Source organism: Felis catus, chromosome C1, assembly GCF_018350175.1.
Source record: "Felis catus isolate Fca126 chromosome C1, F.catus_Fca126_mat1.0, whole genome shotgun sequence".
Taxonomy (NCBI): domain Eukaryota; kingdom Metazoa; phylum Chordata; class Mammalia; order Carnivora; family Felidae; genus Felis; species Felis catus.
This window is the reverse complement of record NC_058375.1, coordinates 93,455,409-93,468,823: the sequence shown is the minus strand read 5'-3', so window position 1 is coordinate 93,468,823 and position 13,415 is coordinate 93,455,409. Positions and strand designations below refer to the sequence as shown.

The 13,415-nt window shown below is 47.8% G+C and overlaps 1 protein-coding gene across 1 annotated transcript; it reads right to left on the bottom strand.

Moving 5' to 3' along the window:
* Positions 1 to 430: 430 nt before the first annotated feature.
* Positions 431 to 5,533, bottom strand: LOC101100824 (glutathione S-transferase Mu 4). Its single transcript, XM_045033608.1, has 9 exons — positions 5,504 to 5,533; positions 5,364 to 5,415; positions 5,134 to 5,277; positions 4,624 to 4,688; positions 4,284 to 4,350; positions 4,078 to 4,181; positions 3,186 to 3,281; positions 2,991 to 3,101; positions 431 to 941 (listed from the first exon to the last, which is right to left on the bottom strand). Exons 1-9 carry the CDS (start codon positions 5,531 to 5,533, stop codon positions 852 to 854), a joined length of 759 nt encoding a protein of 252 aa, XP_044889543.1. The 3' UTR covers positions 431 to 851.
* Between the last annotated feature and the right edge of the window lie 7,882 nt (positions 5,534 to 13,415).

Sequence of the window (13,415 nt, the reverse complement as noted above, 5' to 3'; positions counted from 1 at the left end):
CAGTTGTTAAAAACACAGAGGAAGGGTATCTAAAGCATGGAAAACACCCAGGAAAGGGTGACAGAATGTAGTCAGCCAGGATCCCAGACTATCAGTGGACTGTCCAACCCCCAAGAGCCCCTGAACCACAACACAGAGTACTTACTACAAGCTCCCAAGAGGCATTCCATGAATGCTGAATGAAATAGGAACCCAGACACAGAAGAGCCTCTCTCTTTTTATAGAGACCCCACGCAGAGGCACAGAAGTATATGAAGTAGAGATACAAATGAACAAGAATCCTTAGGACCCTACATGCCCCTTTCTGGGCACCACACACACATCCCCATTAACCAAGCCGGCCCAATGCACAACAGAAAATGGGACTCGCATATCACAAAACACAGTGGGGCCTGAATCAAACGGCCAGGAGTGAAGAAGACAAGATGTGTCAGGGGTGAGTAAGGCTTTACTGGGGATCAGGCTGGGCTGGGCAGGGACACCCTGGGGGAACCAGGAGTACACATCAGGCCATATTGGGCTTCAGGGCAGTGCCTGGGAGCTCGGGGCTGAGCACTACAGACCAGGAGCCAGTCAGGCTCCTGAAAGTAGAGCAACCACCGAGGGAAGAAAGGTCTGGCTGGCTCTAACACAGGTGCTGACATTGGTGGGGAAGGGAATGTGCCAAAGTGGAGAGCCGGTGTCAAAGGGCCGGGATGAAAACGGAACAGGGAGCGGGAAAAGGGGGGCGCCAATAAGGTATTTCATGGGGACAGAGGAATGTAACAAAGGACAAGGAAGCAAGAAAGCTGTTCAGGGAGACAGGGCAGCCACAGCTCTGGCTCTTCGCTCCCATCGCCTCCCGTGTAGGCCTACTTGTTGCCCCAAAAGGCGATCTTTAGAAACAGAGGGCCTGGGAGGAAGCGGCTGGACTTCATGTAGGAAGAGATCTTCTTCAGGCCCTGCGGGTGGAAAAAGAAGGTCCACCATCAGGATCTGCTGCCCCGCTGGGGTACCGAGGCACATCAAGTATGGCACCAGTCCTCATGAGGTCCAGTGTCAAGACATAAAACAGTCTTCCTGTCATCCACAACTGGCCTAACTTACATCTTCCAGCTATCTGTGACCACTGTGACAAATAAGAGCACATCTGGAGACTCTACCCTGTGCTGGGGGCTGTACTTCCACCGGAGACGACGACACAGGTGTAGAACCTCCCCCAACCACCCACACGAGAGGTCCTACTCTCTCCGTTCATCAGAAGGCAAGCTGACGGACACACAAAGGGCTCCAGGGCCTCCTCAGGCTCCCAGGGCGAGTAGGGGGGAAGGGCTCGAGTGCAGCTGCTCTCTTTCCGGGTCTGTGCTCTTTCTGCCGCCCCCCTCCTCCCCACCCAACCCTCTCAGGAGGCCCTGTCCCTCTCTGTCTTACAAACACCCTCCTTTTGCCAAGGGAGGCTCCCGGCTTCCCAGGGTTTGCCACACAGGGAACCCCAGTACAAAGGGGGGATCAGAATGAGCTCGGGCAGCTGGCACCAGAGGCCAGACCTCACCCAGTGACTCAGCAAAACCTGCACGAAAGGGAGAGGCTAGGGAGCATGACAGTCAGGCCAGGCCAGACCCTGATTACCCTCTCTGAAAGGAAAAAGTCCAACTGCTTGGCCTGGTACCTGAGCCCAATGTCATGGGAACCAACTACCTCCTCTCAGTTCCTGCTGCAGCCATTGGGCAGATGGCACTCAGGGATGTCTGAGCACCATCTTCCCAAGACACGGAGGGCCCAGTGAGTTCTAAAGGACTCAAACATCCTGGGACTGCCTGTACCGAGCAGGCCACACACGGCAGCCCACAGCTGTCTTTGTCCTTCCTGCCAGCCGGTCCCAGGAGCTCTGGCATAATCCCCAAGCCCAGTCACCCGGGCCCAGAACCAGGGCTGATACAAACCAGCTGAGAAAGCAGATCTCTCGATGGGAACTGGGAAGGGGAAACAGACTGCGGGCTGAAAATCCTGCTGGACGAGTGCCCCAAATCCCCACATCTCTCATAAAGCAGACTCTGTGCCCTCCAGCGAGTGACGAAGGGTGACCGGTGACGTCAGATGAGGCCCAGGCTGTGCACCCCCAGCCTCCACTTGGTAGCACCCACACCACACGGCTGGGTGCTCCTGTGGTCCTCTGCCTGCACTGAGTCCCAGGACACTGGCTGCGAGACCCTTGCTTCCCCACTGTGCCTGACACAGTGCCTCGCACACAGCACAAGATCAGGTCAGCAAAGAGGACTTACAATGAATGGACCCTCCCATCTCTGACACAGAATCTTCGGTAATTGGAATGAGGAAGGAAAGGGACACACGGAGGTAAGGGAAGAAGAGTGCCCCACCACAGAAGACTCAAGATGAGCTCCTTCCGCAGGGGCCCCCACTTATGTCCTCACCTCCCAGTACCAGCTACACACCTGGGGTCTCAGCGCAGCCCCATGCGGGGATCAGGTTGCTGCGAAGCTGCCCGGAGGCGCAGAGTAAATGTTGTCTGTGTCCTTCTCATGCAGTATCAGCCCTCCCCCGTCTCCACTCCACTAACGCCAGCGACACGCACACTCCTAAACATCGGCTGCATTCACGTGGTCCCGAGCGTGTGACCCGGACAAGTAAAGGTCCAGAAGCATACCTTCTGGTGCAGGAAAGGGAGAGACACTCACTGCAGCCCATAGCAACCAGCCACTGCCTGGGAGCCCAGGACAGCCTGCACTGCCTCTGTGACCTTCAGCAAAATGACTTCTCCTTTCTGCCTCGTTGCTCTAATCTGTAACGTGGAGGTGACAGCACTGCCACCATGCAGGAGTGTCGTAAAGATTAAATTTCCCACGATATAGGTAAGATGTGAGCACAGTCCGGCATAAAGCAAATCCTGCACACATCTAGCCATTGTTTCTTTTAGTTTAAGACTAGGAAAGGATCAGAGGAAAGACAGAAGACAAACGACAAATAACTAGTAGGGAGGATAGGAGAATCACCTCAATGCGGGCTATGAACTCTTTCAGGTTGGGGAATGCATCCAGAGACTTGGGCTCAAATATGCAGTGCAGGTCAAGGATGTCATAAGCCAGGCAATCCAAACAGGGGATCTAAGACGGGCAAAGAACAAATGAGCACCTAACTCTGAAGCTGGGAGAAATGACAACCCCCATCCCCCAAAGCATTCCCCTTACCTTCTCCCCTGCAAACCAAGGCCTCTTCCCCAGAAACTGTGAGTACAGCTTCATCTCACCTGGGATGGACTCCAGATACACAGGCTTCAGTCTCTCCTGAGGCACAGAGGAGCCATCACCACCCTCAGGCACAGACTCTCTGGGCAGAGATGCAGGGCTCCCCTGGGTTGTGCATGACCCCCAGTGCCCCCACTGGAGCTGGGCCATTGTCCAGCCTATGAATTCTCCAATCTGTGTTCAGCAGACTCCTACTGGGCACCACCTCCCATCTGGGAGAGGCAGAGGGAAGGTAGAGAACAACACCTCACTGTCCCTGAATTTGTCACCACTCATCTTCAAACGCCACCGTACCCCCCACCCCAGCCCCGCCCCCCGGTCCGACCCAGGAGTGCTGTGAGAGCCTGGCAGAGCTCTGGACTCAGGCATCAGGCAGAAGCAAAGAAGACACAACTGAAATGGCCTAGTGGAAAGATATTCTATAGTCTACCTTGTGGGTGATAGATAGGAGCAGCACTTGAGCAGTTTCTGGAAAGATGTAGAATTTGTGAGATTGAGAGAAAGAAGAGAGAGGTACAAAGCCCTGTGGGTGCCCCTGAGCTGCCTGCTGCACTAAGATGCTCAGACTTGGGGGTGTCAGGAGACAGTGTGAGCTAACAAGGCAAACACACTGTCTAGGTACTAAATTTCCAACTTGGGGACTGGACTCTATCTTAAGGTTAGCAAGAACTGGGTCAGAGTTTTCATCTAATGTACTAAGAAGGCCACTTTGACGACAGTATAGGGACTGGCTTGGGGATCAGAAGCTCCACGGGGCTCAAATGTCAAGTAGAGGGATCGCAAAGGTCCTGTCAAAATCCGGCCCAGCCCAGCCTGGTCCAGGGAAGGGACTCACAAAGTCAGGGCTGTAGCAGACCCTGGTGAGCTGATTAGAGGCGTCCGTAGCTTGGTTCTCCAAAATATCCACATGTATCATCATCTCCTCTTCTGTCTCCCCACCTTCAATCCACACTAAAGGAGACTCACTGTCACCATTTCACCCCAGGCAAGCCCAGGGGCATGGCCACCTCTTCCCCGCATCCCGTCCCCAGCCCCACTCACACAGGTTGTGTTTGTGGGCAATGTAGCAAAGGATGATATTGTGAGCCCCATCAATTAAGTAGGGCAGCTGCAAGGGCAATAGGGGCAGGTGGGTAGGCCACGGGCCCCCTGCACCCCCTCCCTTGAACAAGGGCACTCTCAGTGCCTGGCTCATGGTAGGCACTAAATCAGCATATTGCAAATGATTGACCGGGCTGGTACCTAGAGCATGGCGGAGAACCAGGAAGCTGAGAGCCTGAGAAGAAGGCAGCAAATCCTGAAACCTCTGAGCTGGGAAAGCAGATGGCAGAGACCCCCACCTCCTCACTTGTCCCCACATCACTCTCACCCCTGTACCTACATTGGGAAAGTCCAGGCCCAGCTTGAATTTTTCATCCAGCCACTGGCTTCTGTCATAGTCCAGAGCTGTGGTGGAGAACAGGGAGTGAAACAGACTCCCCAGGCCCCACCTCCTTTGGTGACTGGGGGGTGGGGGTGGGGATGAGGAGTCAGTGGCAAAGCCCCCCAAACAGGTGGATCTGGAATCTGGACCACTAAGTCGCACATTCCATGTTTGGGGACAAAGAACGCTTATAAGACTCTGGAACCCGCAGCACCATCTTATAAAACACTTAGGTAAGTCCTAAGGGGAATCCACCCGATTACTGATTCAGGGGCTCCAGCACCCTCCTCTTCTGTCCTGCCTTGGAAGGCCAAGCTGCTGCACGGCTCAGAGGAATTAGGGAAGGGCAGGCCCTGCTCCAGCTGGGGCGAGTGGCAGGGGTGAGCAGCACATGGCCAGGGCATGGGGGGCTTGGTCACTAGTCAGGAGGAGCCGGGCACAAGTCAGAACTCGACGGGATGCCATTACCATCCCCCATCGTGTACTTCTTTCCCTCATAGTGTGAGTCTGTGTAGGCCAGGAGCAGGCGGATGGCGTGAGCCCGCTGGGAGGGAAACCCGAGGAAGACATCAGAGAAGTCCTGACATCCTGCTTTTCTCTGCTGCAGATAATCTCATTCAGCTCCCAGAGCCGCCACCCGCGCGCGACACACACACACACACACACACACACACACACGGACTCAGACACATGCCCACTTGAGAAGGACGGGTAATGGCTGAACTGCAGCCGGCCAGGAGTTGGAACCTTCTGGGAGTATTGGCAGCTGGCCCCATTTGCTGCCCTCGCGCCCCTCCTCTCCCCACCCCCACCCCCAGCCCGGTGCCCCCTCGCTCACCCCACGGATGTCCCAGTAACCTAAGATCATGGTGGCTGTCAGCGTTTCGTGGTCTTAGGATAAGGCCCAAGCCGAACTGAGCTAGAAGTTGACCGGCGTGCATGCGGGGCCGGGGCGGGGCCTGACTGCGCCCCTAGGCCCGGCCTGTGCTCCGCCCCTCCCGCCTTCTACCTCCTTCCGCTCCCAAAGGAGGCTACAGCGACCGGAGGCCAGGCCGGCTGCAGGAGGACCTAGTGCGTCGTCCTCCGGTCGCCGGGGTGCAGTAGCCTTGTCCGAGGCTGAAGGCCACCGGCCTAGGGCGCCCTGGTTCCCCACAGCCCCGCGGCTCCCGGCCCCATCCAGAGCTCTGTCTCTAGTTCTGGGAGCTGGCAGGGCACCCGGAGACTAGTCCGGATCGCAGAGCTCACTCCTCTCCCTCTTTCCCGGTAGGCATCGCTTGGCTTCGGCCCTCGGCTGCTCTGGGATCCTCTGTCTAGTTAAGGCCAAAGAGCGGTATCCCTCATCCGGAGTTTGCTACAGCAGCACCTGTCCCGGGAGGCCCAGGAGGCCCAGGATTCGGGCCTGTCTGAAAACTTCTCCCTGGACATGTCTTGGAGGACAGACTATCAGTGATGGAACTACCACCCAGGACAAGGGGCAAAGAATAGGAAATGTGGTCTCAGTGTTTCCCAAGGGCCCATCCCTTCAGTCACGTGGCTGGGACTCAGGCTCAAGTGGAAATGAATCAATTACCCTTATGTCTGAAGTTGTGAATCTGAATCCAGAACCAGTCCCGGCAAAGGGCAGGGTTATGAGGTGCAGCCCCAGAGATGTCCTGCCAGCCAGCTAGATGTCCCTCACGTGGACAGCACAGTGACAGGGATTGTGCTGATCACAGAATGTGAGTGAAGGGGGAAGGGAAGGCACCTGTCCTGCCTCAGAGGGCAGCCAGAGGGGGTGGTCAGCAGGAGGGTGGAGGATGCCCCACAGGACCACACTCAGGCTGGCCCTGCACACCCGGGGCTGCCTAGGTCCATGCATTCCAGCCCTGGCCCTAGCTGTGACCCATGTGTGCTTTTCGTATGTCACGGCAGCCCAGGTGGCCTTGAAGTCCTTCTGTGATCTGTGACATGTGGCACAACCTCCACAGCAACAATATCCTAGCTGCTGACATTGCTCTTTGAAGGCAGAGGACTCTTTCAGACCTAGGCAAGTAGGACAGAGCTTGGCCTGGGGCTCACTCTCCTTTGTATAAACAAGGTTTCATGGAGAAGTGACAACAGAAGAAGGGAACCTTATAACACAAATGGGTTACAAGTGAAAGCACAGGTTGGTGCACTACAGAAAAATAAGCTTAAAATGAACACTTTAATTGTCCACAGCGTGAACCCAGTATTCAGTAAGGATTTCAAAGTACCAAGATCGAGTGTGGAGCGGGGAATGAGGAGGACACAGAGGCAACACCGAATTCCTATTAAATTACCGAAGTCAGAGGCCTGCCCATCTCCATTAACTTGAGGAGCTGGGAGAGAGCGTCGCCCGAGGCAGGAAGAGCTCAGCCTCTGTTGCACATGCTCCCCATCCATTCACCCCCTTGCCAGCAGCAAGTCCTCCAGGTCTGGGTCCAAGCTCAGGATGCAGCCTTTGGGTCAAGGTAAATTCCAGGTAAGTTTGCCCACAGGGAGGCGATGGTGGTCAAGGGCCAAACACACATAAGCTGGCTCTCTTAATAGTTGTGTTTTCAGAATACATTAAGGAGTTGTCATTTTGAGTTTTATACATCTTCAGCCTGGAACAGCTGAACATTACTAGATTCCACCGAGAAAGTTACACGTGGAAGTTAACAAGAAACAATAATAACACGTAAAATGGGTAGAACAGACACTGTTCCATTGGCATTCATCCATCTGGCCATTCCTTTATTGGCAAACAACCACCGAGATGCTGTCAAATAGTAGACCCTGTGAATGAGACAATCCTGGCTGTAAAACTGGAAGTCCTGGGCAACTGGGAAGGGAAAGATGTTTTGAGCTATGGGACACGTTCCCTGTGTAAACTGAGAGACAGTAAGAGAGAGAGAGGTGGAACACAGGAGAAAGAGGCATTGCCTGGCAGAAAAGGACACTGAGGAGACAGGAGATGGGTCCAGAGCTTGCATGGCCCCTTCAGAAGAAAAAGAACAATTCTGCAGAAGGAGGAGGAGGAGGGCTGGCCTGGGTGCGCAGGGCCCAGAGGATCATGCCAATGGATGCAGTGGGTTGGTGCAAGGCAATAGGGAGCCATGGGGAGCAGGGAAGCTGGAGAGTGGCCTGAAGGGAGTGAGTGTAGCCAGTTGTTGCCAGGCAGAAATTCAGTCCCGGTATTGCCACATCCTCTGGATTTGTATGTGTTCTCTCCTGATTTGAAAATATTGACAAGTTCAGTTTGAAACTCAAATTGTGTCAAATTTGGCCTAAGGGACTCTAATCTGACTTCTGGATTTCATTCCATAGTTGCTTCCATCTCTATTGCTAATATGCTAAGCTCTCAAAGTAAATTTTAAAAATTCAATAAAATATAGCCTCAAAAATACAAAATGACACATTAGAATTAAATACCAACAGTGGTTTTAAAATAACTTGCTTCATGGTAATTTTTTAAAGCCTTTTAAATATTGTCTGAATAAACTTCAGATTTCAAGATATAAAAACCATTTTTTAATCTAGAAAGGAAAATGTCAATCATGTTTCAGAAGACGCTGCACTAGTGGAATTTAGAAAATAAATTTTCTAGACGCCTATTGTGTTACGAATGAAGAGAAACGAGCTAAGGCTTCAAGAATTGAGGAAGGATTAAAGTTCAGAATAAAATGTGGAATTCTATTTATTCATGTTTCGATCTTGGTACATTTGGTGTTTCTAGGAATGTGTCCCTGTATCTAGGTTATCCAATTTGTTGGCATACAGTTTTTCATCATATTCTCCTATAATTGTACTTCTGTAGTATCTGTAGTCCTGTCCCATTTTTCATTACTGAGGCTAGTATTTTGCAGCTTCTCTTTTTGTTTTCTTAGTCAATCCAGCTAAGGTTTGTCACTTTTGTTAAGCTCTTCAAAGAAGTTTTGTTAACCTTTTTGTTGATTTTCTCTATTGTTTTTCTATTCTATTTATTTCTGCTCTAATCTTTATTTCCCCTCTTCTCCTAAATTGGGTTTATTTTGTTCTCTTTCTAGTTCCTTAAGTTGTGAAGTAAGGCAATTGATTTGAGATCCTTGTTTTTAATGTAAACATTTACAGCCACAATTTTCCCCTTAGCACGGCTTTTGCTGCATCCCATAAGTGTTGGTATGTGGCACTTTGATTTTCATTCATCTCTCAGGATTTTCTAATTTCCCCATGTGATTTCTTCTTTAACTATCAATGGTTTCAAATATGTTGCTTAATTTTCACCAATTTTCAAATTTTCCAGTTTCCTTCTGTTACTGATTTCTGACTTCATCCCAGTGTGTTTGAAGTGGAATGTTGGTATGATGTCTATATCTTTTTTTTTTTTTTTTAATTCTTGGGACTTAATTCGTGGCCTGACATATGCTGGAGATTGCCCCATGTGCACTTGAGAAGAATCTGTATACTTTTGTTGCTAGGTTGAGTGTTCTAATACGTCTGTTAGATATGTTATGTTGCTCAAGCCCTCTGTTTCCTTACTCATCTTCCATCTGGTCGTCCTATCCAATATTGTGTGTGTGGTATTTAAGTCTCCAACTGTTGTAGAACTATTTCTCTTTTCAATTCTATCAGTTTTGGCATATATACATATATGTACTCTCTCTCTATATGTCTGTTATTATTAGGTGCACGGTGTTTATAATTTTTATATTTTATGTCTTCTTGCTTTATTGAATATGTTTTTAAAAGTTTATTTATTATTTATTTTGAAGGGGGAGGGGCAGAGAGAGAGGAAGAGAGAATCCCAAGCAGGCTCTGCGCTGACAGTGTGGGTTCGAACTCACAAACCACGAGATCATGACCTGGGCCAAAATATTGAATACTTTTTAATATATAATGTCCTTATATATAATATAATATATATATATAATATATATAATGTCCATATATAATATATAGAATATATACATATATTATATACATATTATATGTACATGTATATATTATATGTATATATATATGTACTGTCTCTTCTTTGTCTCTTATAATATTTTTTGATTTAAAGTCTATTTTGTTTGATATTAGTATACACATTTTTGGTCTCTTTTGGTTACTATTTGCATGAAATATCTTTCTCCATCCTTTCATTTTCAACCTATTTGTGTCTTTCATCCAAAGTGTGTCTCTTACAGCTGGCATACAGTTAGATCATGGTTTTCTTTTATGCATTCTGTCAACCTGTGTCTTTTGATTGGAGAGTTTAATTCATTTACATTCAAATAATTTATTGATAAGGTATAACTTACTTTTATCATTTTACTATTTGTTTTCTATTTGCCTTATAGTTTCCCCCCCTCATCTCCTGCATTACTGTCTTCTTTTGGGTGTAGTTGATTTCTTGTCATTACAGTGTTTATTTCCCTTCTCATTTCTATTTGTGTATATTCTGTAGCTAGTTTTCTTTGTAGTTCCCATGGGGATTACATTCAACATCCTAAAATATAACACTCTCATCGAACTTACATGAGATCAATTTGAATGACACTCAGAAACTCAGCTCGTACACATCTCTATCCCCTCTCTTGGATTATCAATGTCACAAAATTACATCTTTATGCATGTGGGTTCCAGAACATATAGTAATATTTTTTTTTAATGAACTGGTTTCTTAAATTATGTAGAAAACAAAAAGAGAGCTGCAAACCAAGGTAATAGTACCATCTTTTTATCATTATCCAGGTACTTACTTTTACCAGAAGTCTTTATTTCTTCATATGGTTTCAAATAACTCTACTGTCCTGTCATCACAATCTGCAGGACTCTTTTTAGCATTTCTTGCGGAGAGGTCTAGTGGTAGCAAACTCCCTCGCCTTTCAGTAATCTGAGAATATCTTAATTTCTACCTGATTTTTTGAAGGATAGTTTTGCCAGATGTAGGATACTTGGTTGCCGATTTTTTAAAAACCACTTTGGGGGCGCCTGGGTGGCTCAGTCGGTTGGGTGGCCGACTTCGGCTCAGGTCATGATCTCGCGGTTTGTGAGTTCAAGCCCCATGTCGGGCTCTGTGCTGACAGCTCAGAGCCTGGAGCCTGTTTCCAATTCTGTGTCTCCCTCTCTCTGACCCTCCCCTGTTCGTGCTCTGTCTCTCTCTGTCTCAAAAATAAATAAACGTTAAAAAAAAATTAAAAAAAAAAAACACTTTCAATATATCAATCCACTACCTCCTGATGTTAAAGGTTTCTGAGATAAATCTTCTGATAATATTTTGGGGGATCTCTTGTATGTGACCAGTTGCTTTGTTCACATTCCTTTTAAGATTTTTATCTTTGTCGTCATCTTTTGGGAGTTTGATTATAAGTGTCTTGGTGGGAGGGTTTGAATTTATCCTAGTTGGAGTTTGGTGAGCTCCTTGGACATTTATATTCATGTCTTTGGGAGGTTTTCAGTTATTATTTCTTTAAAAAATCTTTACACCCTCTTCTCTCTGTCATCCCCTCTGGGACTCCCACAGTCCGCTCAGTGGTATCCTACAGGTCTCTTAGGTTCTGTTCACTTTTCTTCTATTTTTTTTCTTTCTTTTTCTCAGATTTGATCATTTCAGTTGTTGCTTCTTCAAGTTCCCTGATTGTGTGTTCTTCCTGCTTCAATCTTGTTTTGAATGCCTCTAGTGAATTTTTGATTTGGGTTTTCTATTCAGCTTTAGAATTTGTTTTTGGTCCCTTTTTATGTTTTCTATATCTTTGTTGATATTTCCACTTCGTTCGTACATCATTTTCTTGACTTTGTCCAGGTCTTCTTTGAGCTTTTTGAGCATCTTTAAGCCTGTTGATTTAAAGTCTTTGTCTAAGGGGGCCTAGATGGCTCAGTTGGTTAAGCATCCGACTTCGGCTCAAGTCATGATCTCATGGTTCATGGGTTTGAGCCCCACACTGGGCTCTGTGCCGACAGCTCAGAGCCTGGGGCGAAGATCCTGTGTCTCCCTCTCTGTCTCTGCCTCTCCCCCACTTGTGCTCTGTCTCTCTCTCAAAAATAAACATTAACGTTTTTTTAATAATAAAAAATAAAGTCTTTGTATAGTATGTCCACCATTTCATCTTCTCAAGAATAGTTTCTATTTTTTTTTCCTTTGAATGGACCATAACTTTCTTGTGGTTTATGCCTTGTGTTCCAAAAAAAAAAAAAAAAAGACCTGGACATTTGAATCTTATAATGTGGTAGCTCTGGAAATCAGATTCTCCCCCTTCTCCAGGGTTTTCTGGTATGTTTGTATGGGGGGGGGGTGGGGGGCGCACGCACGTGCGCACATATGTTTTCATTGTTATATTGTGTCCCTTTGCCAGAGATCATTCTGAGGCAGACACTGAAGGTCTATGTGGTACCTTTCTAAATCCCTCCATATATGTGGTTGCCTTTCAATGTCCTAAACCTTAAATGACTGGCTTCCAAAAGGAGAAAAAGTGAAAAATGAAGTGGGGAAAGCCATGGCAATGGCCCTTTAAATCTCCCAGAAGCAGCAAGGCCAGTTGGTGGGTCCAGGTAGCCAGGAGGCAAAAGACAAGACCCAATAGATGTGGCTCAGCCTGTACCTGGGGATCAGACATGTCTAGAGCTGGGACCAAGCCAGCTGCTACAGCACACAGTAGTGAAGGGCCCACTTGGCCATGAGGCCTCCACAGTAGGTTGGCACTGTCCTGGCAGGGCAATGGAGAGGGGCCTCAGAGCTAAGTATAGCAGGTGAGAGGTCTATTTGAGTTCTTCAAAGCAGAGTCAACCACAGGATTTGCCCCAGCCCCTCTCCTAAGTCAGGGACCTATTCCTAGGACAAGGTCTCTACCCTTCGCCTCACCTCAATAACCCTGACAGCAGAAGAGAACATCCAAATGGGACAAGTGCAGAGAAATGTATTGAAGGCAGTGGGCAGCTGAGGCCTCAAAGCACTCTTAGAACTCTCCAGGGCTCCAGGGTCAGCTATATTCTGGGCTGGAAGGAGCAGCGGGCTTTCTGCAGGCAAAAGTTCTTTAGGCTCTGAGATTGGGGACGGGGAAGAGCCTGACTCAAGATGTGGAGCCCATCAGACTTCCAGCAGTGAAGGCATGGAAAGCCCAGGGAGGCCAGTCACTTGAGCTTCCAACTCTTGATTTCAGCTCAGGTCATGATCCCAGTGTCGTGGGATCAAGCCCCATATTGAGCCTGCTTGAGATTCTCTCTTTCTCCCTCTGCCCCTCTCCCCTACTCAGGCCCTCTCTATCTTTCTCTAAAATAATAAGAAGAAAAAAGAGTTGTGCTATACAATGTGGAATCCACCGGCCGGCCACATATGACAATTCAGAGCTTGAGATGCAGCAACAGAGGAACACAAGTCTTCATTTGATTGCATTTCAATTAGTTTAATTTTTAAAACTGATCCTCAATTTGGTTATTGAAAAGCTTTTAGGTATGTTTGGGACATGCTGGGTATGTGAATCAATTTTTTTAACTATAAATGTTTTGAAATCTAGATACAGGTCAACTATTTCCCATGAAAATGTAGGGTCCAAAGGGAGATATGCTCCAGATATAAAATAGACATCACATTTCAAAGACTTAACAGAGAGTGGGGGGAAAGCTTGTAAAATATTTCATTAATAATTTTTAAATTGATTTACATGTGGAAATGATACTATTTTGTATATATCAGGGTTAAATAAGATATATTACTAAAGTTACTTTCTTTTTTTTTTTTTTTTGTACCCAGTAATGTGGCTACAAGAATATTAGGCAGGTGGCCAGCATATTTCCATTGCAGAGTG